This window comes from Micromesistius poutassou (genome assembly GCF_964030765.1).
Source record: "Micromesistius poutassou genome assembly, chromosome: 15".
Lineage (NCBI taxonomy): Eukaryota > Metazoa > Chordata > Actinopteri > Gadiformes > Gadidae > Micromesistius > Micromesistius poutassou.
In genome coordinates this window covers 17,576,782-17,603,281 of record NC_140285.1, presented here as the reverse complement: position 1 = coordinate 17,603,281, position 26,500 = coordinate 17,576,782, and the positions used below count along the sequence as shown (strand labels likewise).

Below are 26,500 nucleotides of genomic sequence, written 5' to 3'. Positions count from 1 at the left end.
TGTTGAGGGGGGGGGGGGGGGGGGGGACGATCGGGATTGTTGAGGGGGGGAGGGGGGGCGATCGGGATTGTTGACGGGGGAGGGGGGGGGGGGGACGATCGGGATTGTTGAGGGGGGGGGGGGGGCGATCGGGATTGTTGAGGGGGGGGGACGATCGGGATTGTTGAGGGGGGGAGGGGGGGCGATCGGGATTGTTGACGGGGGAGGGGGGGGGGGGCGATCGGGATTGTTGAGGGGGGGGGGGGGGGGGGTTTACACCCGCGACTACCTTCGCCGTAGGCCTACTGGCAGCGTTGTAGAAGTCTCCAAATAATTCCAATTTATGTATTTTTTATAACCAGGAAATGTCCTTGTTGGTAGGTACAACTCGCTATTTTACGTTGAACTGCAACGTAATCCAGTGTTCACGAAAACGTATACTGTCAACGTATCCTTGGGCATTACGTCAGTTCACAACGTTTTGCTGGCAGGAACGATCTATATCCGCGTAACATCTAAACTAAAGCTCATATGCATTCTCTGAATCAAGATTGTGAACATAGAGTACACATTTCTCGCTAAATATGTTATCAAAAAACCTGAAGATACAGAAACGGCCCTAAAATGTAGCATTTTACACGGCTGGCCACCATCTTTCTTCTGTGCTGAAATAAGAAACTTGAAAGTCACGTGGTGCGGGCGCAGTCTCCACTCTTTACAATGGAACGTTGACATGTAACGTATTTTGGCCCTGAAACGTTGACTGAGCTACGTATCCAACGTTCGTAGAAGAGTACTCTGGGAACGTTTTTCTCTGGCGACTGGGTTGCATGGAAAGCCTCTTGTCCAACTTGGTTTGAACTACCTGTTGCATAAAGGAGTGTAGAGCAGACTTTAAGGACACAGAGCGCTCTCCAGCAGAGTGATGGACACATGTTGGTAATGCCCTGTAGACGTGGTGACCGTCCTGCTGACACCAGCCCATGTGTTCTCTGTGCCTAGGTACAAAGTCTTTATGAACCACACCCTGAAAGTGGCCAACGTCCAATCCGACGACAGCAGCGAGTATTCCTGTGAGGTCATCACCAAAATGGACCATGTGCACGCCACTGGTTCCATCACTGTAGTAGGTGTGTGTGTGCGTGTGCGTGTGCGTGTGGTGTTGTTGTTGTTGTTGTTGTTGTACTGAAGGTGCATGCTGTGCGTGTCTCCAGCTCCACCCGAGCCGCCCAAGGCTCTGTCTCTGTCGGAGGTGGAGCAGCGGAGCCTGACCCTGAGCTGGATCCCGGGACACGCCCACAACAGCCCCGTCACTGGTGAGGGGCGCCGCCGCCGCCAGCACCGCACCGCCGGGACGGGGGGCGGGGCTCACCAGGCCTGTGTGTGTGTGTGTGTGTGTGTGTGTGTGTGTGTGTGTCCCAGAGTTCGTGGTGGAGGCCCGAGAGGAGAAGCACGCGCCGGAGGCCCCGTGGAGGGAGATGAGGCGGACCCCGGGAGACGTCACCCACCTGGAGCTCATCCTCCAGCCCGACTCCACCTACAGCTTCAGGGTGCTGGCGCTCAACGAGGTGGGCCCCAGCCAGCCCAGCCAGCCCTCCCCCGCGCACAGCACGCCCCCCGCAGGTGAGCACGGCCGCACCGGGCCTTCTGATTGGCTGCCTCTCCCTCTGCACGCCCAACGCTGTCCGCAGCGTCATTAGTCAGTCCTGGAACGACGTTGATGCGTGTGAACGTGTCTTGACCTAGTTAGTTAGTGTTCCAGATTGAAGGTGAGTAGGCCCAGCCCTACGCTTCACTCCGGGCACTCTGGGTGTTCCACCTGTCTCACCAGCCTCTCTCTCCCTGTGCCCGTCTCTCTCCCTGTGCCCGTCTCTCTCCCTGTGCCCGTCTCTCTCCCTGTGCCCGTCTCTCTCCCTGTGCCCGTCTCTCTCCCTGTCCCTCTAGTCCCGGACTCCAACCCGGGCCATGTGAGCAGTGAGTCCGTGGACCCTGGCACCCTGGTCATCACATGGGACGTGAGTGTTCACTCTGCTCTCACTCCTGGTGACCTCTCGAGTGTGCGTGTGGGAGTGAGTGTTCACCCTCTATACCTGTGTGTGTGCGTGCGTGTGCGTGTGTGCGTGTGTGTGTGTGTGTGTGCGTGTGTGCGTGTGTGTGCGTGCGTGCGTGTGTGCGTGTGTGCGTGTGCGTGTGTGTGTGTGTGTGTGCGTGTGTGTGTGTGTGTGTGTGTGTGTGTGTGTGCGTGCAGGAGGTGGCCCCGCGGCTGCACAACGGCCCTGGGTTCCAGTACAAGGTGTTCTGGAGGGAGGGGCAGACGGGCCACTGGAGCCACGCCTACGCCCCCGGCCCGCCCTTCCAGGTCAACGACACGGGGACCTACACGCCCTACGAGATCAAGGTCCAGGCCGTCAACTCCCTGGGGGACGGCCCCCAGCCCGCCTCCACCACCGGGCACTCAGGGGAGGACGGTAGGCTATAGACACTGGGGAGGACGGTAGGCTATAGACACTGGGGAGGACGGTAGGCTATAGACACTGGGGAGGACGGTAGGCTGTAGACACTGGGGAGGACGGTAGGCTATAGACACTGGGGAGGACGGTAGGCTATAGACACTGGGGAGGACGGTAGGCTATAGACACTGGAGGAGGAGGACGGTAGGCTATAGACACTGGAGGAGGAGGACGGTAGCTATAGACACTGGGGAGGACGGTAGGCTATAGACACTGGAGGAGGAGGACGGTAGCTATAGACACTGGGGAGGACGGTAGGCTATAGACACTGGAGGAGGAGGACGGTAGCTATAGACACTGGGGAGGACGGTAGGCTATAGACACTGGAGGAGGAGGACGGTAGGCTATAGACACTGGGGAGGACGGTAGGCTATAGACACTGGGGAGGACGGTAGGCTATAGACACTGGGGAGGACGGTAGGCTATAGACACTGGGGAGGACGGTAGGCTATAGACACTGGGGAGGATGGTAGGCTATAGACACTGGAGGAGGACGGTAGGCTATAGACACTGGGGAGGACGGTAGGCTATAGACACTGGGGAGGATGGTAGGCTATAGACACTGGGGAGGACGGTAGGCTATAGACACTGGGGAGGACGGTAGGCTATAGACACTGGAGGAGGAGGACGGTAGGCTATAGACACTGGGGAGGACGGTAGGCTATAGACACTGGGGAGGACGGTAGGCTATAGACACTGGGGAGGACGGTAGGCTATAGACACTGGGGAGGACGGTAGGCTATAGACACTAGGGAGGACGGTAGGCTATAGACACTGGGGAGGACGGTAGGCTATAGACACTGGGGAGGACGGTAGGCTATAGACACTGGGGAGGACGGTAGGCTGTAGACACTGGGGAGGACGGTAGGCTATAGACACTGGGGAGGACGGTAGGCTATAGACACTGGGGAGGACGGTAGGCTATAGACACTGGAGGAGGAGGACGGTAGGCTATAGACACTGGGGAGGACGGTAGGCTATAGACACTGGAGGAGGAGGACGGTAGGCTATAGACACTGGGGAGGACGGTAGGCTATAGACACTGGGGAGGACGGTAGGCTATAGACACTGGGGAGGATGGTAGGCTATAGACACTGGAGGAGGAGGACGGTAGGCTATAGACACTGGGGAGGACGGTAGGCTATAGACACTGGGGAGGACGGTAGGCTATAGACACTGGGGAGGACGGTAGGCTATAGACACAGGAGGAGGAGGACGGTAGGCTATAGACACTGGGGAGGACGGTAGGCTATAGACACTGGGGAGGACGGTAGGCTATAGACACTGGGGAGGACGGTAGGCTATAGACACTGGAGGAGGAGGACGGTAGGCTATAGACACTGGGGAGGACGGTAGGCTATAGACACTGGGGAGGACAGTAGGCTATAGACACTGGGGAGGATGGTAGGCTATAGACACTGGGGAGGACGGTAGGCTATAGACACTGGGGAGGACAGTAGGCTATAGACACTGGGGAGGACGGTAGGCTATAGACACTGGGGAGGACGGTAGGCTATAGACACTGGGGAGGACGGTAGGCTATAGACACTGGGGAGGATGGTAGGCTATAGACACTGGAGGAGGAGGACGGTAGGCTATAGACACTGGGGAGGATGGTAGGCTATAGACACTGGGGAGGACGGTAGGCTATAGACACTGGGGAGGACGGTAGGCTATAGACACTGGGGAGGACGGTAGCTATAGACACTGGGGAGGACGGTAGGCTATAGACACTGGGGAGGACGGTAGGCTATAGACACTGGGGAGGACGGTAGGCTGTAGACACAGGACACGGTAGGGCCGTTATAGATTCATTCATGCTCTACATGTCACAGCGCTCTTGTAACATGACGGCACCATGGCTCACATTAGTGCAATATGCAAACACAAAGAATAAAACAGTCCCAGTATGAGAACGCTGCAGTCATCCAAAGACAGATTGTCCCAGAAGGTAGCGGCCCCTGTCAGCTCACAGAGCCCTGGCCCCTGTCAGCTCACAGAGCCCTGGCCCCTGACAGCTCACAGAGCCCTGGCCCCTGACAGCTCACAGAGCCCTGGCCCCTGACAGCTCACAGAGCCCTGGCCCCTGTCAGCTCACAGAGCCCTGGCCCCTGTCAGCTCACAGAGCCCTGGCCCCTGACAGCTCACAGAGCCCTGGCCCCTGTCAGCTCACAGAGCCCTGGCCCCTGTCAGCTCACAGAGCCCTGGCCCCTGACAGCTCACAGAGCCCTGGCCCCTGTCAGCTCACAGAGCCCTGGCCCCTGACAGCTCACAGAGCCCTGGCCCCTGACAGCTCACAGAGCCCTGGCCCCTGACAGCTCACAGAGCCCTGGCCCCTGTCAGCTCACAGAGCCCTGGCCCCTGACAGCTCACAGAGCCCTGGCCCCTGTCAGCTCACAGAGCCCTGGCCCCTGTCCCCCCCTCCTGTCCCAGTTCCCCAGGAGGCCCCAGGAGACGTCAACGTGCAGGTGGTGAACAACACGGCCAGGGTGAGCTGGAGCGCCCCGAACAGAGTCCAGGGGAAGCTGCTCCGCTACCAGGTAACGCTCACCAGCTCCTACACAGAGACCTACCAGCTCCTACACAGAGACCTACCAGCTCCTACACAGAGACCTACCAGCTCCTACACAGAGACCTACCAGCTCCTACACAGAGACCTACCGCTCACCAGCTCCTACACAGAGACCTACCAGCTCCTACACAGAGACCTACCGCTCACCAGCTCCTACACAGAGACCTACCGCTCACCAGCTCCCATACAGAGACCTACCGCTCACCAGCTCCCATACAGAGACCTACCGCTCACCAGCTCCCATACAGAGACCTACCAGCTCCTACACAGAGACCTACCAGCTCCTACACAGAGACCTACCAGCTCCTACACAGAGACCTACCGCTCACCAGCTCCTACACAGAGACCTACCAGCTCCTACACAGAGACCTACCGCTCACCAGCTCCTACACAGAGACCTACCGCTCACCAGCTCCTACACAGAGACCTACCGCTCACCAGCTCCCATACAGAGACCTACCAGCTCCTACACAGAGACCTACCACTCACCAGCTCCTACACAGAGATAGTAATAGTGATAGTGATATTGATAGTGATAGTGATAGTAATAGTAATAGTAATAGTGATAGTGATAGTAATAGTGATAATGATAGTGATAGTAATAGTAATAGTAATAGTGATAGTGATAGTGATAGTGATAGTAATAGTGATAATGATAGTGATAGTAATAGTAATAGTAATAGTGATAGTGATAGTGATAGTGATAGTAATAATGATAGTGATAGTGATAGTGATAGTAATAGTGATAGTGGCTCACAGCTTTAGGCAAGGCAAGGCAACTTTATTTATATAGCACTTTTCATACACAAGGCAGACTCAAAGTGCTTCACATATAAACATGGTCATACAATAAAAGAAAATAATAGATAAGTAAAAAGTAAAACAGGCAAAGTTAAAAAAAAAAACATTTTAGAAATAAAAAAACATCTTTAGAAATAAATGTAGTTCAAAAAATATAAAAATATATCATCCTCATCATCATCATCATCATCATCATCATATCACCATCATCCTCATCCTCCTCATATCACCATCACCCTCATCCTCCTCATATCACCATCACCCTCATCCTCCTCATATCACCATCACCCTCATCCTCCTCATATCATCATCATCCTCCTCATATCACCATTGTGGTCTTCATCCTCATCCTCCTCATATCACCATCACCCTCATCCTCCTCATATCACCATCATCCTCATCCTCCTCATATCACCATCACCCTCATCCTCCTCATATCACCATCACCCTCATCCTCCTCATATCACCATCACCCTCATCCTCCTCATATCACCATCACCCTCATCCTCCTCATATCATCATCATCCTCCTCATATCACCATTGTGGTCTTCATCCTCATCCTCCTCATATCACCATCACCCTCATCCTCCTCATATCACCATCATCCTCATCCTCCTCATATCACCATCGTGGTCTTCACCCTCCTGACCCTGCCTGTCTGGGGTCTCCTCCAGATCTCCCTCTGGAGGCTGAGCTCCGTGGGGGCCCGGGGCCGGCGGGGGGCCCGGGGGGGGCCCCGGGGCCGGCGGGAGCTGGCCCAGGACCAGGCCGACGGGGGGGAAGCAGAGCGGGGGGACGGAGCAGGGGAGGTCACGGTGGTGTCGGTGGACGGGACCAAGACATCGGAGGAGGTGATGGGGCTGCGCTTCTATTCGCGGTACGAGCTGTCAGTCAGCGCCTTCAACAGCAAGGGGGAGAGTCCCGCCTCCGCCCCCTACAGCTTCAGCACCCCAGAAGGAGGTAGGACGTCACGCCCGGGGGACAGAGGGACAGCAGGTAGTACAGCGTGTCTAAGGCCCAGCGTTCTGTGTGTGTGTGTGTGTGTGTGTGTGTGTGTGGGCGTGTGTGTGGGCGTGTGTGGGTGTGTCTGTGTGTGTGTGTGTGTGTCTGTGTGTCTGTGTGTGTGTGTGTGTAGCTCCTGGACTGCCTGCTTCCATGACCTTTGAGAGCCCGTCAGAGACGGAGCTGATCGTCCGCTGGACGTCTCCGGAGCGGCCCAACGGAGAGCTGCTGGGGTACCTGCTGCACTACAGAGACGGTGAGCGCTGACAGAACCGCCGCCACCACGCGGCCCTCAGAGGCTGAGCTGCAGCAACGAGCCAGGCTCTGTGTCTCTGTGTGTGTGTGTGGTGTAGAGGTGGAGAACAGCCCGGAGAAGGTGGTGGTCGTCCCCGGGGCCGACGTCCACCAGCAGTACCTGGGAGCCCTGCAGCCACACAGCCGCTACGTCTTCAGGCTGATGGCCCGCACCGCGGCCGGCATGGGCCCCGCTCTGACCGGGAGAGGCCACCCCCTGCTGGACGGAGGTACAGCTGCAGGCTCCAACCTCGGCCGTCTTCACGGCCCCGTTGTAAATGCATGTTCAAATAAACGTTAGCGCTTAGGGAAATAGTTAAGGATGATAAGCAAACAAGGATTGGGGTTGTGTGTTCAGAGAGGAAGCAGTGGTTACTAGGGCTGGGAAATAGAATCCATTCTTTGATGCATCGTGATTCTCTCTAGAACGGTTACGTCTCGATGCAGATACGTTAAGAAGCAGAATTAAACATAAAAAATAATAATAATTAAAACTGCGCGCAGTGATGAACGGGACCTCGCGCCGGCTTGCGGCCGCATCACGTGCCGTCCTAACATGTGTGCTGGCAAGATGTGCACATGTTAGGACCGCACGTGACGCAGCCGCAAGCCGGTACGAGGTCCCGTTCATCACTGCGCGCAGTTTTAAAAAAAAATCGCGCCGGCTTGCGGCCGCGTCACGTGCCGTCGTAACATGTGTGCTGGCAAGATGTGCACATGTTAGGACCGCACGTGACGCAGCCGCAAGCCGGTACGAGGTCCCGTTCATCACTGCGCGCAGTTTTTAAAAAAAATCGCGCCGGCTTGCGGCCGCGTCACGTGCCGTCGTAACATGTGTGCTGGCAAGATGTGCACATGTTAGGACCGCACGTGACGCAGCCGCAAGCCGGCACGAGGTCCCGTTCATCACTGCGCGCAGTTTTAAAAAAGCACAGTTTTAAAAAAAAAATCGCGAATTTATGTAATCTGTAGAAGCAGAGGTGCCCTGTGGTGTCCTACTGATTGTTTTGACATTAACATGTAAGAGCACATTTAACTGAATTACATGTTGTAACAACTTTAACTAACATTATTAACCCTACATCAATGATCCGATAAATTCCCTAGGAGGAGTTAGTTGAAATACAAGGCGAAAAAGTGAAAAAATTCCATTCAAAGCGGCCGACTTTGACAGCACGCCACGGCCACGCCCTTCAACGTACAGTCACAAATAGCACGATTTTGTTTCAGCACCACTTCATGACTGTACTGACCAATTTTGAAGCAGATCCGATAAATTCCCTAGGAGGAGTTCGTTCAAATACAATGCGAAAAAGTGAAATTCCATTCAAAATGGCCAACTTTGACATCACGCCACGGACACGCCCTTCAACGTACAGTCCCAAATAGCACGATTTTGGTTCAGCACCACTTCATGACTGTACTGACCAAATTTGCAGCAGATCCGATAAATTCCCTAGGAGGAGTTAGTTCAAATACAAGACGACGGAATTAAAAAATGGCCAACTTTGACGGCATGCCACGGACACGCCCTTCAACGTACAGTCACAAATAGCACGATTTTGGTTTAGCACCACTTCATGACTGTACTGACCAATTTTGAAGCAGATCCGATAAATTCCCTAGGAGGAGTTCATTCAAATACAAGGCAAAAAAGTGAAAAAATTTCAAAATGGCCGCAGAGAGTGAAAATGAAAAAATTAAAATTTCCGACTTCCGGTGGGGTTTGGAGCATGGGTCCAAGAGGCTTTTCTGTAGGTCATGGGACCTTATACGTGCCTACCAAGTTTCATACATATTGGTGAAACGTGGCGCAGGGGCTGGTTTTTAAAGTTCCTGTAGGGGGCGCTACACATATGAGAAACACGAATTGTGGTATGTGAGCTAGAGGCACCAGTTTACACGTGTCCTGTGAATTTCATATTCATAACTATTACGGTGTCCGCAGAGTGATCGACCCTCCTCTGGCGGCCATGTTGTTTTTTAAATCGACTTAATTTTTGGTGAGCAGTTAGAACTTTGGTACCTAACGGCCATTGAGTTGGTCCCGCTCAAATCAAACATTGCGTCTATGAACTGTGGCTATTTTAGTAACGGGCCACGCCCACTTCGATGCCACGCCCCATTTGAAAAATTGTGGACTTATTCTTGTTCAGAATTTGATTATGAACAACTTTAGTAGAGAGGTCCAACACCATAGGAGTCCAATTAATGTAGATATGTGCAATTTACTATTTTTGGGGTGAAAAACACACCCCTTTTCGAACTCAATGGCTCATGGGTACTTTGAAATTTATCCTACAGACTAATCCTTATGTCAGATTGAAGATAATGGGCCATAGATGATATGTGCCAAAGGATTTTTGTCAAAGTCGAAAAACCTGGGATCCTTGGGGAATTTACTGTTTTTAACTAAATTCAAAATGGCGGGAAATCTGGCTACCGGAAGTGCTAAGTTAGTATCTGCAAATTTCTTCATTATGAGGATTTGCATATGTGTGCAAAGTTTCATGAGTTTAGGTCCAACCGGTGACGAGTTATGCTTGTGCAAACGTTGAAATTTTGGCATAGTTGGTATAGCGCCACCGGGCGAATGTGAATTTGAGGGCTAGAATATCAAATTTTTCACCAGTCCCACAAAATCTGCCAAATAAAAATGAGTTTTCGAATATGTGCAGGGGGGGAAAAATGCAGTCGAAGATGAGGTAAAATAATAAGAAGAAGAAGAATAAACATGAGGGTTTCAATAGGGACCTTGCCATGTTTGGCTCGGTCCCTAATAATAATTACATTTGTTGGCCTGCTGCAGAGCGCTACAGGAAACTCCTTTCTGCCTGCGGGTTCTCTGCGCAGAGAACCGAATTTATCTAATATAAAATATTAGATAAGGTAATCCATCTGTTGATTGTCTTTAATGATCATCACACAAGTAGGAAGTGATTAGCAAACTCTGAGTAGCAAACTCAGATGTAGATGTATTTTTGAAAATCACTGAAAAAAATTTGACTGAAATAAAAAAAACAGAAAAATTTGAGATTCATCGATAATCGTTTTAGAATCGAATCGTTGACCTCTGAATCGGAACCGAATCGTGAGGTGCCAAGAGATTCCCACCCCTAGCGATTACCCCTGAGTAGATTAACTTATTGGCGACAGAAGCTCAGGAGGTAGAGCGGGTTGACTGGTAACTGGAAGGTTGCTGGTTGGATCCCCGGCTCCTCCTGGCGGAGTGTGGAGGTGTCCCTGAGCGAGACGCCTCCCCCTGACTGCTCCTCCTAGAGGAGTGTGGAGGTGTCCCTGAGAGAGACGCCTCCCCCTGACTGCTCCTCCTAGCGGAGTGTGGAGGTGTCCCTGAGAGAGACGCCTCCCCCTGACTGCTCCTCCTAGAGGAGTGTGGAGGTGTCCCTGAGAGAGACGCCTCCCCCTGACTGCTCCTCCTAGAGGAGTGTGGAGGTGTCCCTGAGAGAGACGCCTCCCCCTGACTGCTCCTCCTAGAGGAGTGTCGAGGTGTCCCTGAGCGAGACGCCTCCCCCTGACTGCTCCTCCTAGCGGAGTGTGGAGGTGTCCCTGAGAGAGACGCCTCCCCCTGACTGCTCCTCCTAGAGGAGTGTGGAGGTGTCCCTGAGAGAGACGCCTCCCCCTGACTGCTCCTCCTAGAGGAGTGTGGAGGTGTCCCTGAGAGAGACGCCTCCCCCTGACTGCTCCTCCTAGAGGAGTGTGGAGGTGTCCCTGAGAGAGACGCCTCACCCTGACTGCTCCTCCTAGAGGAGTGTGGAGGTGTCCCTGAGAGAGACGCCTCCCCCTGACTGCTCCTCCTAGAGGAGTGTGGAGGTGTCCCTGAGCGAGACGCCTCCCCCTGACTGCTCCTCCTAGAGGAGTGTGGAGGTGTCCCTGAGAGAGACGCCTCCCCCTGACTGCTCCTCCTAGAGGAGTGTGGAGGTGTCCCTGAGCGAGACGCCTCCCCCTGACTGCTCCTCCTAGAGGAGTGTGGAGGTGTCCCTGAGCGAGACGCCTCCCCCTGACTGCTCCTCCTAGAGGAGTGTGGAGGTGTCCCTGAGCGAGACGCCTCCCCCTGACTGCTCCTCCTAGAGGAGTGTGGAGGTGTCCCTGAGAGAGACGCCTCCCCCTGACTGCTCCTCCTAGAGGAGTGTGGAGGTGTCCCTGAGAGAGACGCCTCCCCCTGACTGCTCCTCCTAGAGGAGTGTGGAGGTGTCCCTGAGAGAGACGCCTCCCCCTGACTGCTCCTCCTAGAGGAGTGTGGAGGTGTCCCTGAGCGAGACGCCTCCCCCTGATTGCTCCTCCTAGAGGAGTGTGGAGGTGTCCCTGAGCGAGACGCCTCCCCCTGACTGCTCCTGACACGCTGGCTGTGGTCTTGCATGGTCGACTCCGCCGCAGTCGTTTTGGACAAAATCCTCTCAATGTGAATGCAGCATGTAGAAATGAGGGAGTGTAGTCGTGGTAACCTGATGATGAAATGAGGGAGTGTAGTCATGGTAACCTGATGATGAAATGAGGGAGTGTAGTCATGGTAACTTGATGATGAAATGAGGGCGTGTAGTCGTGGTAACCTGATGATGAAATGAGGGCGTGTCGTCGTGGTAACCTGATGACCTGTCGTCCTCCAGTCCCTCCCTCCAACATCTCCCTGGAGGCCGGAGAGCAGCTGGTCAACCTGAGCTGGGTGCCCAGCGAGCACCACAGGAACCACGGCTTCACCATCTGCTACCAGGGCAAGGACGGTGAGAGGGGGGGGGGCTTCACCATCTGCTACCAGGGCAAGGACGGTGAGAGGGGGGGGGGCTTCACCATCCGCTACCAGGGCAAGGACGGTGAGAGGGGGGGGGGCTTCACCATCCGCTACCAGGGCAAGGACGGTGAGGGGGGGGGGGGCTTCACCATCTGCTACCAGGGCAAGGACGGTGAGAGGGGGGGGGGCTTCACCATCCGCTACCAGGGCAAGGACGGTGAGAGGGGGGGGGGCTTCACCATCCGCTACCAGGGCAAGGACGGTGAGAGGGGGGGGGGCTTCACCATCCGCTACCAGGGCAAGGACGGTGAGGGGGGGGGCTTCACCATCTGCTACCAGGGCAAGGACGGTGAGGGGGGGGGCTTCACCATCCGCTACCAGGGCAAGGACGGTGAGGGGGGGGGGGGGGGCTACTGCCTACACCCTGGAGCAGGGGGGGGGGGGGCAGGGTGAAATGGGGAGGCTTATCCTGGTGGCTTCTTGCTCGGTCTACCAACGGACCTCAGCAGCAATACTCCAGCTCCCCTGTGAGGCCCTGAGACCTCCTGGTGAGCAGTGTGGGGCCCTGAGCAGTGTGGGGCCCTGAGCAGTGTGGGGCCCTGAGCAGTGTGGGGCCCTGAGACCTCCTGGTGAGCAGTGTGGGGCCCTGAGCAGTGTGGGGCCCTGAGCAGTGTGGGGCCCTGAGCAGTGTGGAGCCCTGAGCAGTGTGAGGGGCCTGAGGGGCCTGAGCAGTGTGGGGCCCTGAGCAGTGTGGGGCCCTGAGACCTCCTGGTGAGCAGTGTGGGGCCCTGAGCAGTGTGGGGCCCTGAGCAGTGTGGGGCCCTGAGCAGTGTGGGGCCCTGAGCAGTGTGGGGCCCTGAGCAGTGTGGGGCCCTGAGCAGTGTGGGGCCCTGAGCAGTGTGGGGCCCTGAGCAGTGTGGGGCCCTGAGCAGTGGGAGGGGCCTGAGGGCCCTGAGCAGTGTGGGGCCCTGAGCAGTGTGGGGCCCTGAGCAGTGTGGGGCCCTGAGGCACAGGAGGCCTCAGTGGGCCCCTGGTGGCCCTAGAGCACCAGGTGCCCCGCCCGTCCCGCTGTAGCTCTTCTGTGTGGTCACTGCAGACGGGGCCCGGTGGGAGGAGTCAGAGCTGATCAACTCCACGCAGGGCTTCTATTCGCTGACCGGCCTTCATCGCGGGACTCAGTACCACCTCGTCATCCACCACAACGACGCCAGGTTCTGGCACGGATCAATAGAAACCAAAGGCCCAGGTACTGCACACACACACACACACACACACACGCGCGTGGAGCACAGCTTTACACTCACTGCACACGTTACTGTGGTGGATGAGGAGATGAATCCAAGTTATTGTGATTGTGCTCCTCATGAAGTCCTCTCTCTCCCTCAGAGCTGTCCGAGGTGGCGGGGGGCTTCGCCACCCAGGGCTGGTTCATCGGGCTGATCAGCGCCGTGGTGCTGCTGCTGCTGCTGCTGCTCATCCTCTGCTTCGTCAAGAGGAGCAAGGGGGGCAAGTACGCAGGTGAAGCCCCGTCACACACACACACACGCACGCACGCACGCACGCACGCACGCACACGCACGCACGCACGCACGCACGCACGCACGCACACGCACGCACACGCACGCACGCACGCACGCACACACAGAAACATACACAAACACACACACACACACACACGCACGCACATACACATGCACACACACACACACACACACACACACACAGAAACATACACAAACACACACACACAGAGGAATACACTTGGCATGGATGACTCTGCAGTCCTCTTGCTCTCTCACTGGAGTCGCCATAGTAACCAATGCATGGTGACGGAGCAGGGTTACTGAACTCCTAGACATAATGACTTCCTCCTTCCTGAACACACACACGCACACGCACACACACACACACACACACATGCACACATGCACACATACACACATACACACACACATACACAAACACAGACTTTATTCAACATATATTTTCTAAACGCATGTTCAGGATTGGCCATTCATCCTCCATGGTTATGACGTAATGACCACCTCCTCCATGGTTATGACTCCCTAGTGACCACCTCCTCCATGGTTATGACTCCCTAGTGACCACCTCCTCCATGGTTATGACGTAATGACCACCTCCTCCATGGTTATGACTCCCTAGTGACCACCTCCTCCATGGTTATGACGTAATGACCACCTCCTCCATGGTTATGACGTAGTGACCACCTCCTCCATGGTTATGACTCCCTAGTGACCACCTCCTCCATGGTTATGACTCCCCTAGTGACCACCTCCTCCATGGTTATGACTCCCCTAGTGACCACCTCCTCCATGGTTATGTTACAACCTGGCTCGACGGAAGTAACATGAAGTGGACAAACAAGGATTAAATATAAGAAAACTGGGTTTATTGTTATAAATGGTAATCAGACTGGTGAATGGGAGCCATGCGGCCGGCCCTGCCTAGAGAGACTCATGAGTGAAGCCTCCCAGGCTTTTAAGGCAGCAGCAGGTGCCAGGTAACGAGGAGAAGGAGGGGCTGAAGGAGGAGCTCCAGGAGCACTGCAAAACAAGGAGCAGATCTGCACATAACACCCCCCCCTTAAAACGGTTGCTCTAGGCAACCGCCAAGTTACACACAACAAATTAACACCAAAATAAAATGAAATGTTGCATCACATATGCTTCTGACACTTATGACCTTCAAAGGGCATCTGCGAGCACATTGTCCCTTCCACGGATGTGCTTTATTTCCAGGTTAAAGCCCTGCAGGAACAGACTCCATCGCATCAGCCGGTGGTTGGAGTTCCTCATTCGGCTGATGAACACAAGTGGGTTATGGTCGGTGTAGACCACCAGGACCTGACTGGAAGAGACATACACATCGAAGTGGTCCAGAGCAGAAATAAGAGCCAAGGCCTCTTTCTCAATGGTAGAATAATGCATCTGATGAATGTCAAACTTCTTTGAAAAATAACAAACGGGATGCTCAACCCCTGACGAGTCGTCTTGAAGTAGGGCAGCACCAACCCCAGCATCACTAGCATCGACAGCCAGTTTAAATGGCCTGTTAAAGTCAGGGGCAGCCAGGACTGGGGCACTGACCAACAGGGCCTTCAGATTCTCAAATGCCAACTGACACATCTCTGTCCAAACAAAATGGACCTTTGAGCTAAGTAAGCTAGTCAAGGGGGCAGCCGCAGTAGCAAAGTTCTTGCAAAAACTTCTGTAATAGCCTGCCATGCCAAGAAACCGTTTCAGCTCACGCCGAGAAGTAGGAACACCGAAACAGCAAATGGCCTCTACTTTAGCGCCGATAGGACAAACTTCCCCCCGCCCAACAACCTTCCCTAGATACGTCACAGTGGCCTGTCCAAACTCACACTTGGCAAGGTTCACAGTCAAATTGGCAGCAGCCAGCCTACCAAATACTTCCTCCACCTGAGCTATGTGCCGAGACCAGGTGGAGCTATAAATAACTATGTCGTCAAGGTATGCTTCACAATCTGCAACCCCTTTCAACACCAGGTTAACAAGCCGCTGGAATGTGGCAGGTGCGCATTCCAAAAGCCATAACTGTATACTGACAGAAGTCATCTGGAGTCACAAAGGCAGAGATTTCACGAGCTCTCTGAGTAAGAGGGACCTGCCAGTAGCTTTTCAGGAGGTCTAACTTAGTGACACAAGCTGCAGACCCTACTCTGTCAATGCAATCATCTAGATGGGGAAGAGGATAGCAATCAGGCTTTGTGACAGAGTTTACATTGCGAAGATCAGTACAAAATCGAGGTGTGCGATCTGACTTATCAACCAGCAAACACGGGGAGCTCCATGGGCTAGCACTAGGTTCTGCAATGCCATGCTGCAACATGTAATCCACTTCTTTGCTCATCAGCTGGCGTTTCTCAGGATTTACCCTGTAAGGGTGTTGCCTAATAGGTGCAGCCTCCCCGACATCAATGTCATGCTGGAGAACATTGGTACAAGTAGGCACAGAGAACAGGGCAGGATATTTACAAATAACCTCACTAACGTCGGACCGATGTGATGACTCAAGATAAGACAGATGGACCTCCAAATTGGCTACAATTTCTGAGTTCGGAAGCCTAGCACGAGAGACCCCACGTTCAACAACACCATCAATGTCCTTTTCACCCACAGGAATCGAAGTGCTCAGCACAGCAACCGTCTTCACCCCTGAGAGCCCAGCCTGGCTCCTCTCACAGTACTGTTTCAACAGATTAACATGACAGAGACGTGTTTTACGCTTTCGTTCTGGAGTCTTTATCAAATAATCCAACTCACCCACCCGACGCTCAATCACATATGGACCGCTAAATCGAGCTTGCAAAGCAGACCCCGGAAGTGGCAGCAGCACCAACACCTTGTCACCAGGAGAGAACGCTCGATGCTTTGCCCTTTGGTCATACCACCCCTTCATCCGTCCTTGGGCTTCCCCCAAGTTCTACCTCGCCAGCTCACATGCCTTGTTCAGCTTTGACCGAAAATGACAAACAAAGTCTAGCAAATTTGTGGCGGGGGACTGGTTTGCCAACCATCTCTCTTTCAAAAGTTTCAAAGGGCCCCTCACAGTATGACCGAACATCAGTTCAGCTGGATTAAAGCCAAGGGACTCTTGAGTGACCTCTCTAGCTGCAAAGAGGAGCAAAGGGGTTCCCTCATCCCAATCTCTCTCAAACTCCTTACAGTAGGCTCGTAACATGGACTTTAGGGTCTGATGAAACCGCTCAAGGGCCCCTTGAGACTCTGGATGGTAAGCAGATGAAGTCTGGTGCTCAATAGACAACTGCTGGAGAACCTGAGAGAACACACGGGACATAAAATTCGAACCCTGGTCGGTCTGGATAACTCTTGGCAGGCCAAACACTGTAAAGAACTTAATAAGGGCCTTGGAAATGGCTGAAGTGGTGATTCTTCGTAGAGGGATAGCTTCAGGAAACCGGGTAGCTGTACACATGATTGTCAATAAGTACTGGTTACCTGATTTGGTACAAGGAAGGGGACCAACACAATCAATCAAGATACGCTCAAAAGGCTCTCCTATGGCAGGGATAGGATGTAAAGGAGCTGGGGGAATCTTCTGGTTGGGCTTACCAATAGTTTGGCACACATGACATGTTCTACAATGCTCAGCAACATCAGATTTCACACCAGGCCAAAAGAAATGTCTCAGCACTCTGTCTAAAGTTTTCTTAATCCCCATATGACCAGCAAGACAATGATCATGAGCCAACTGCAAGACATCCTGACGATAGACACTTGGCACTACCACTTGAAACACACTACTCCAATCATCATGACAGGACAGTTTCGGAGAAGTCCACTTTCTCATTAACACACCATTGTTTACAAAATAGCAACAAGACACAGCTGTCATCTCATCATCAGGAACAACCTGGTCAAAAAGAGAAGATAAGGTTTCATCTCCCCCCTGCTCACACTTGAGCTCGTTACCAGAGGGAAACACTTTACCAAATCCCAACATGTCACCCTTCGCCAAAAATGTGTCAAACAGTGCAATATCAGAATCAGCTTCTTTGTCTTGTTTCTTCTTCTTTGACATGGCACGGGTAGTGACACAGACAGGGAATGCTTCTGGGTATTGCTTCTCAAGATCATCTGGGCGTTTTGACACTACAGGAAAAGGAACAACCTCAGGAGCCGCAAGCACCCTACCACCGGCTAGGTCATTTCCCAAGATGAAGACACCCCTTTAATGGGAATGCTTGAACACACAGCTACAGCTACTTCCCCAGAAACAAGACCAGTTTCAAGTGTAAGGTTATGCATAGGCAGAGACAGATACCCCCCCCCCCAAACCCTTGGACGAGGACACTGGAACCCAACTTAGACTGGTCAGAAAACGGTAGGAGGTCCTGTAGAATCAAAGACTGAAAAGCTCCACTATCTCTCCAAATCTTAATCGGTTGCTTGGTTGAAGGATCAGTGACAAGAGAAACAAAACCATCCATAAGGAAAGACGAAGAACCAGGCAGCTCACTCTTTCGAGCGGGTTGGTCCATGTTTTGGATGACAGCACTATTTTTCACAGTTTTTAGTAAGGCAACAGGCTTATAAGACTCTTGTTTCTTACTCAAGACAGGGCAATCTGCAATGAAGTGACCACTGTTCTTGCAATAAAAACAAGTCCTCTCTAATACTCACAGTAGTACTCACGAGTACTCACAGTAGCCGATCTTCTAGTGAAAGCTGTAGAAACGGTGGGAGGAGGTTTTGAGCTGGTGGAGGAAGTGGTTGGAAACCGAGGTCTATTAAAACCAGTCCTTCCTTTTCGCTCACCTTGGTCGTTATCAAAGTTTACCTTGAGCGTCAATACAAACTTATCTGCTAGAACAGCAGCCTTATCAAGAGTGGTCACTTCTTGCTGATTGAGATAAGTACACACGGCAGTAGGCAGACAATCTTTAAAGTCCTCCAGCAGAACTAATTGTCTAAGATCTTCCTTAGTTTCCGCCTTCTGTGACTTGCACCAAGAACTAAAACTGATCTCCTTTTCTCTTGCAAACTCAACATAAGTTTGTTCATCCAGCTTACTGAGGCCTCTAAAACGCTGGCGGTACGCCTCAGGAACGAGCTCATAAGTTCTTAGAATAGCACCTTTAACTTTTTCATAGTCCTTGATATCCTCAATGTTTAAAGCAGTGTAAGTGTCTTGTGCTTTTCCCACCAAAACGCTTTGCAAAAGCGATGTCCAGGCATGTATTGGCCAGTCTGAAACAGTAGCCACTCGTTCAAAATGAGCGAAGTACCTCTCAACATTTTTCTCAGCAAATGGAGGTACTAGTCTGATGTTGCTCGCTACATTAAACTGAGCCGAGGCAGAACTGGTTGAGCTCAAAGCAGCATGCTTAAATTCAAGCTCTTTTAGGAAACGCTCATGTTCTAGGTGCATTTGTCTTTCCTTAAGGATACGCTCTTTTTCTTTATCCTCTAGTTCTAATTCTCGAAACGCCAACTCCTTCAACCTGAACTCCAGCACAGCATCTGACATTTAAGGAAGAACAAGTTGATGCTGATCTGCTGGTAAAGCCGACGGCTTTAGGACGCCTCCTTCTGCTAGGCTAGCCTTAAGTGCTTCTCTTAAGTTATCTTTAAGACGTATATCACCACTGGCAATCTCAATGTCATAATGACTGGCGAGGCTAAGGAGCTGTTCTTTAGTGAGCTGACAAAGCAACTCCTCCGAGGGTGCACTAATAAAGTCATCGATAGCCTCCATACTAGATAACTTCAGTAACCAAACATAACAAAACACACCAATCGCTGTTACCCAAGGTTTCAACTTAAACCAGTACGCCCAGTACACACCTCATCCAACACTACAGCTTATCACAAATTCTCTCTACTAAATGATTCTTGAAACCATGATCACAGAGATAGGCCTAGTAACTCCCATCTAGCTACTAAGCACAAAATATTACCCATACAAAACCCATTACCAAAATGGACCCTGCTGGTAATCAAGACCAAGGCAACAACAACCTCCGGGAGAACTAGCCCACAAAGTCAAGCTAGACATCACACACACCACACCTGACAAATCCACAAGCTATACACAACGAAGTTAGGACCCTGGACATGTTACCACAACTGTCCCCATAAAGCAGTCACTAACTCAAATAACTTTACAAATCAATCACTGCTGAGCACAGTGAGCAAGCCTCCGAGTGCAAATGATCATCTAAGCAAGCCCCCTGGTACCTGCCTAACTTTAAACTAACCCTAACTGTCTTCTGAGGCGTGCCGGGCTCGAGGCCTCTTTAAAGCAAAGCTCAGTTAACCTCAGCCATGTGACCAAGGCCCTGAAATGCTCACCCCCACCAGAGAACAAGTCTCCACCCAGGATTACCTCGAAAAAAATAAAAAAATAAAAAAATATATATATAACAAATAGTGCACCGATGGAAGGACAGATTGCTCTGCCCAGCTGGCACACTCCCTAACTAACCAGGGAGATCACTCACAACTTAAAATCATAGCACTCACTCATAGGATTCACCATACTCACCATGACAAGAAGCTGCTCACAGCCACACTACCAAACACCACCAAAGCATACCGGGTTACTCTGTCTGGGGGAAAAATAGAAAAAAAATAACTCTGCAAAACTCATCCAGATTGATCCTGGACGAGCCCCCAATATGTTACAACCTGGCTCGACGGAAGTAACATGAAGTGGACAAACAAGGATTAAATATAAGAAAACTGGGTTTATTGTTATAAATGGTAATCAGACTGGTGAATGGGAGCCATGCGGCCGGCCCTGCCTAGAGAGACTCATGAGTGAAGCCTCCCAGGCTTTTAAGGCAGCAGCAGGTGCCAGGTAACGAGGAGAAGGAGGGGCTGAAGGAGGAGCTCCAGGAGCACTGCAAAACAAGGAGCAGATCTGCACATAACAGTTATGACTCCCCTAGTGACCACCTCCTCCATGGTTATGACTCCCCTAGTGACCACCTCCTCCATGGTTATGACTCCCCTAGTGACCACCTCCTCCATGGTTATGACTCCTCTAGTGACCACCTCCTCCATGGTTATGACTCCCTAGTGACCACCTCCTCCATGGTTATGACTCCCCTAGTGACCACCTCCTCCATGGTTATGACTCCCTAGTGACCACCTCCTCCATGGTTATGACTCCTCTAGTGACCACCTCCTCCATGGTTATGACTCCCTAGTGACCACCTCCTCCATGGTTATGACTCCTCTAGTGACCACCTCCTCCATGGTTATGACTCCCCTAGTGACCACCTCCTCCATGGTTATGACTCCCCTAGTGACCACCTCCTCCATGGTTATGACTCCCTAGTGACCACACACATCCTCTCTTTCTCCCCCAGTGAAGGACAAGGAGGACGGCCAGGTGGACTCTGAGGCGCGGCCAATGAAGGACGAGACGTTTGGGGAGTACAGGTACATGAGCGCGGCCCCCGGCCCCACGGGGCCCGGCCTCAGAGACCCAGTGTGTTCCCCTCACACATCACCACACGCTCACTGCTCACTCTTTGGTTAATAGATGCTCCTTAATGTATGTTGCTATCATCTTACCATTGATGCTCTACTAACATGTTTCTAATAAACCAGTGGATGCATTTGCACCACAAAAGAACATCAGCTCAATGCCTTAAAGGCCCCACATCCCTGCAGTCCTGACCCTAGTAACGCTCTCATCTCTGCTCCCACTTAACCCCTCCTCCTCCTCTCTGCTCCTCTGCAGATCGCTGGAGAGGTGAGTGCTTTGGCTGGCATGCAAACACACACACACACACACACACACACACACACACATATGCACACACAAATGTACATGCACATGCACACACACACACACACACACGCACGCACACACACGCGCGCGCACGCGCGCGCACACACACACACACACACACACGTACACACACACGTACATGCACATGCACACACACACACACACACACACACGTACACACACGCACGCACGCACACCCACACACACACACACACCCACACACACACACACACACACCCACACACCCACACACACACACCCACACACACACACACCCACACACACACACACACACACACACTCACACACCCACACACCCACACACACACACACACACACACACCCACACACACACACACACACGCACACACACCCACACACACAGATCCACTGACACCGGGCTCACCTGCTTGCGGTCCTCTGCTCCCCAGCGATGCGGAGGAGAAGCGGTCGGCCAGCCAGCCGTCGCTGTGCCCGGGCAGTAAGCTGGGCAGCGACGACTCCCTGGCGGAGTACGGGGACAGCGTGGACATCCAGTTCAACGAGGACGGCTCCTTCATCGGCCAGTACAGCGGGAGACTGCCTCCCCCCCACGGGAACGAGAGCTCCGGGCCCGCCTCCCCCCTCGACCCCGCCCCTCCCCCCCCCATCGCTCCCTCCATGTCCACCGTCCTAAACCGACCCGGCTAGATTCACACACACACACACACACCACACACACACACACACACACACACACCTTACTGCCTGCAACAAGACACTATGAGAGACATCAATCCAAAAGGTCTGACTCCACTGCCCGTGACAACAATAACCCATAAGAACACACACAGCAGACACACACACACACATGCACGCGCACACAGTCCGAGGCGGTAATGTTCAGTGGCAATACATTCCACAGGTGTGTGTAGGAAAGTTGTTTACTTTTTCTATTCCAGGTTTTTACAGGCACACACAGATACACAACATTCATACATACATAAAAACATACGTACATACATACACACATACATACTGTACATACATAAACCCACACACACACGCACACGCACACAAACACCAACCCTACTGCTCTTTTCTGTAGTGGAATGAAGGAGACATAATCCTGGGTCACTGCATCAATTTAAAGCTCTCAAAATACTCTTTTTAGTTTGCATCACGTAAACGCACTATTTTTGAGTTTATTATTGAATTTTATATATATACAGTATATATAAAATGAGTTTAGACTTTCTTCTGTTCTGTTTTGATTGTGTAATTCTGCATGTGCCAGGGAACGCTCTCCTCCCTGCCCCACGCTGTCAGCCCACCAGGCTGCCCGGGGCCCCCACGGGCCCCCCCGGGCCCCCCCGGGCCCCCCCGGGCCCCTCAGACGGGGCTCCCTGTGTCTGGGGCCCGCTGTCCGCATGTCGTCCATGTGTGGTTGTGTGTGTGTGTACGTGTGGGCACATGTGCGTGCACTTCTGCGACATAGTTCACGCCCTCCATCTCTGACCCCTCCCACATGACTTGCAGAGATGCGAGGGCTCTTGCCTTAAGAGAGTCCAGCCCCCCCCCCTCCCCCCTCCCCCCCTCCCCTCCCCCCTCCTCCTCCCCCCCTCCCCCCTCCTCCTCTCTGTCTTCCAGAGTGCTGCCTGCCCTCAAACTACTCTTTGACTGCAGGAGCATAAGTGTGTTTGTAAACTGAGTGGAACTCTGCAAAATTACTTCCTTTCTGAACACACACGCACGCATGCACGCACGCACACACAGACACACACACACACACACACAGACCCGCACGCACACACACACACACACACACACACACACACACACACACACACACACACAGAAAGGCTAGGCAGATGGGCGCTAGGGTCAGGTTTACATGCTAATACAGATGGAGGCCCTGGAGAACCAGGGAGGGGCTTTTGTAGCAGACTGCTTTGTCCCCCGCCTCTCCAGGACGTAGCAAGAGAGCTCTGGAGGAGGAGGAGGAGGAGAGGAGGAGGAGGAGGAGACCAGAGCTCTGAGCTCTCATGTCTCTTCCTCTGAATGTAAATAGAACCTCGAGATTGTCTTTTTCATTCCGATTGCCTTTTGTTTTCTTAAAGGAATGTGTTTGTGTTGTTTGTTTGCCTATTGATTCTGTCGCCCTCCTACCGTCTGCTGTAGCCATATATAACCTGACCTCTGGTCACCCCTCATGCTGGTTAGTTAGTTAGTTAGCACTGGTCTGCTCCAGAGACTAGACCTGCTCCCCCTCAGCTCCTCCATAGCGCTACAGAGAGAAACCCAGCATACAGTTATCATTTACCAGGTCATACATGGAGTCCTCCAGGAGCTGGACCAGGTGGGTCCTGGTGTGACTGGACCAGGTGGGTCCTGGTGTGACTGGACCAGGTGGGTCCTGGTGTAAGTGGACCAGGTGGGTCCTGGTGTAAGTGGACCAGGTGGGTCCTGGTGTAAGTGGACCAGGTGTGGATGCTGCTGAGGTGGGACTAGTCTCCACTCAGACACTGAGGAGGCAGTCCTCACGTCTACACTCAGAAGGACTCTGGTTACTGGTTACTGGTTACTGGTTACTGGTTACTGGTTCAAACCCAGCTCAGAACCACACCTCTAGAGAAACAGGGTGGGGCCATTTTCCATACTTCTTGGTCACAGGTCAGAAGTTTCTACTAACGAGGGTAGGGCAGAGAAGTTCTGGAGGACTGACACCTGAATGGTTACGTGTGTTCATAATCAGACCACCTCATTGGCTCAGAAGTCAGTGATATCGATGTCAATGAGAAGCCTTCTGCTGGTATCTAATTCAGCCCATTCCTCCTCATTAAAGACGTCAGCCTAAACACTTGTTTACACGACTCCGAGGGATAATGGAGGACCAGAACCAGACCAGGTCCGGTCCATTGTGCTGTTCAGGGATAGGGAGTTACCCCCCCCCCCCCCCCCCCCCGCCAGTCTTTACGCCTGTCTGTCTGTCTGTCTCTCTGTCTGTCACTGTCGCAGCCTTCTTTTTTAACGCCGGGAAAAGGGAGGGAGTGGGTGGGGTTCATAAAAACGATCAAAAAGGGATAATATTGAAGTGCGAGTGTTTCCCCTAGTGGTGAGGAGGTGTATTGACTGAAGTGCGAGTGTTTCCCCTAGTGGTGAGGAGGTGTATTGACTGAAGTGCGAGTGTTTCCCCTAGTGGTGAGGAGGTGTATTGACTGAAGTGCGAGTGTTTCCCCTAGTGGTGAGGAGGTGTATTGACTGAAGTGCGAGTGTTTCCCCTAGTGGTGAGGAGGTGTATTGACTGAAGTGCGAGTGTTTCCCCTAGTGGTGAGGAGGTGTATTGACTGAAGTGCGAGTGTTTCCCCTAGTGGTGAGGAGGTGTATTGACTGAAGTGCGAGTGTTTCCCCTAGTGGTGAGGAGGTATATTGACGCCAGCCATGGACGTGGATGGGATCACAGCAGAGTCACACACACCCGGATGGTTCTGTGCTCATGGTTGTGTGGGGATGTGCCGGGGTAGTGGGAGGGGGGGGGGGGGGCAGGGTGTATTATGGGATGTGCTGATGTTGTACTGCTTGTTGCATCGTGCGCTGTACTTTATCTGAAAAAACTAACCCCTCCACCACCAGTCAAACTAATAAATAAACATAGACTACGCATATCCTGCACACGTGTGGAGTCTCTTGTTGTCCTCTGATTTCAATTTGAAGTTGCTGTGTGTGTGTGTGTGTGTGTGTGTGTGTGTGTGTGTGTGTGTGTGTGTGTGTGTGTGTGTGTGTGTGTGTGTGCGCGCGCGCGCGCGCGCGTGTGTGTGTGTGTGTGTGTGTGTGTGTGTGTGTGTGTGTGTGTGCGCGCGCGCGTCAACCTGACTTGCTAGACTTGAATGTGAGTAAGAAGCAGACCGGTCGGTGCGTGTCGCTGTGAGGTAGGCCTACCTACCTACCTGCCCCCCGGCTGCGGTGAGGCCCGGTGGAATGCGGTGAGGCCGGTAGGCCTAACGCGTCTACTTTGTACCAGCAACTTTGTCATTCAATAAAATATCCACCTATACAAATATTTTGAATGCACCGCAGTGAGTTAATCGTCCCGCCTATTTCCTATTTCTAAGGAGGTGGTAGAATAAAGATCAGTGCACTATTGGACCTGGAGTCACCGGGCGGGGCAGGTAACGCTGCGGGGAGCCCGCTGTCACCCAGGAGGAAACCACCAAGGACGGAAAACCCATTTGGCACTGAGGGGTTAAGCTGGTTGACGAATTTCCTTGACGTAGTCGGTGGGTCACAGGCGTCCGGAGGAATACTAAACCAGAGGAGGCGGGCGGAGGACTAATATCCCGAATGGATCATTTTTGAACACAGCGTTGGCTTTAAGTCGGACAACCTGAACACACACCGAAATAGATCCAGACGATGGCCGAGGTGACGCAAGAGGGGGGCGCGGGAAGAACGCCGCGCTTCCAGCGGCCACTGGGTGAGTGACAGCGGCACAGGCTGCAGATGGAGCGTGAGGTCTGGGATGGATGACCGCAGGCCGACCGGGTTACGGCCCGGGTTAGCTTCAGTCACACACGTCTGTCAGCGCACAAGATCAAGGTTATCCTGCTTCCTATTAGGCCGATCCCTCTCTCTATCGCTCGGTGGATGTGTGTTGTGTGTGTGTGTGTGTGTGTGTGGGGGGCGGGGGGGGGGGGGGGGGGGCGGGGTGCGAGAGAGAGAGCGCGAGAGAGAGAGAGAGAGAGAGAGAGAGAGAGAGAGAGAGAGAGAGAGAGAGAGAGAGCGTTGTTGATGATTCTCTCCTCCAGCACTGTTGTGTTGCCTGATTTTCGGAGGCTCCGCGATGTGACAACACATCGTGTTGTCAAAATGAGAAACGCAAACTGCGAATTGGTAGCCTACATCTAGGCGAACTATTGTGAGTATTGGCCTATAAACGGGGCTTTAAACGCTGTGGGCGAGTGTAGCGCTAGCCTATCCCCATGCATGCTCCCAGTCGGGCAGTCCTGGGGGTATCAGATGTCTGAGGGTCTGCAGAGACAGCCTGTACGGCAGCAGAGCGCGACCCCATGAGAAGCCCCTCCGCCTCGTGGCCAGAGCCGACATGGACCCCAGCAGAGCGTTCATACGGCATCGCGTCCGCAGTGAGAGCTCAGGTGAGCGGGGAATGAATGTCAGTGTTTGAGCAATTAGCTTCCAGACCAAAGAACCACCGTCTCTCTCCACCCCCCCCCCCACCCCCCCCCCCCCCCCCCCGCTCTGTCTTTAGTCGTGTGGCCAAGAACAGAAGACTGCGTGGCACATGGTGG

The 26,500-nt window shown here is 53.0% G+C and overlaps 2 protein-coding genes across 2 annotated transcripts in view; both read left to right on the top strand.

Moving 5' to 3' along the window:
- LOC311360170 (neural cell adhesion molecule L1.1-like) overlaps positions 1 to 21,977 on the top strand; it is a gene marked incomplete at its 5' end in the record, with an annotated part of 23,675 nt that extends 1,698 nt beyond the window's left edge. Inside the window, 14 exons of the mRNA XM_084480262.1 lie at positions 982 to 1,109; positions 1,194 to 1,295; positions 1,402 to 1,602; positions 1,924 to 1,994; positions 2,228 to 2,447; positions 4,923 to 5,569; positions 6,631 to 6,823; positions 6,999 to 7,121; positions 7,219 to 7,389; positions 11,785 to 12,297; positions 13,003 to 13,152; positions 13,293 to 13,424; positions 20,788 to 20,860; positions 21,647 to 21,977. Of these exons, the coding sequence (XP_084336388.1) occupies positions 982 to 1,109; positions 1,194 to 1,295; positions 1,402 to 1,602; positions 1,924 to 1,994; positions 2,228 to 2,447; positions 4,923 to 5,569; positions 6,631 to 6,823; positions 6,999 to 7,121; positions 7,219 to 7,389; positions 11,785 to 12,297; positions 13,003 to 13,152; positions 13,293 to 13,424; positions 20,788 to 20,860; positions 21,647 to 21,905 (2,983 nt within the window). The 3' untranslated portion in view covers positions 21,906 to 21,977. The remainder of the gene's footprint in view (positions 1 to 981; positions 1,110 to 1,193; positions 1,296 to 1,401; positions 1,603 to 1,923; positions 1,995 to 2,227; positions 2,448 to 4,922; positions 5,570 to 6,630; positions 6,824 to 6,998; positions 7,122 to 7,218; positions 7,390 to 11,784; positions 12,298 to 13,002; positions 13,153 to 13,292; positions 13,425 to 20,787; positions 20,861 to 21,646) is intronic.
- Positions 21,978 to 26,192: 4,215 nt separating this feature from the next.
- Positions 26,193 to 26,500, top strand: part of LOC311359934 (6-phosphofructo-2-kinase/fructose-2,6-bisphosphatase) — a 12,938-nt gene continuing 12,630 nt past the window's right edge. The window contains exon 1 of the mRNA XM_084479985.1: positions 26,193 to 26,347. Within this exon, the coding sequence (XP_084336111.1) occupies positions 26,296 to 26,347 (52 nt within the window). The 5' untranslated portion in view covers positions 26,193 to 26,295. The remainder of the gene's footprint in view (positions 26,348 to 26,500) is intronic.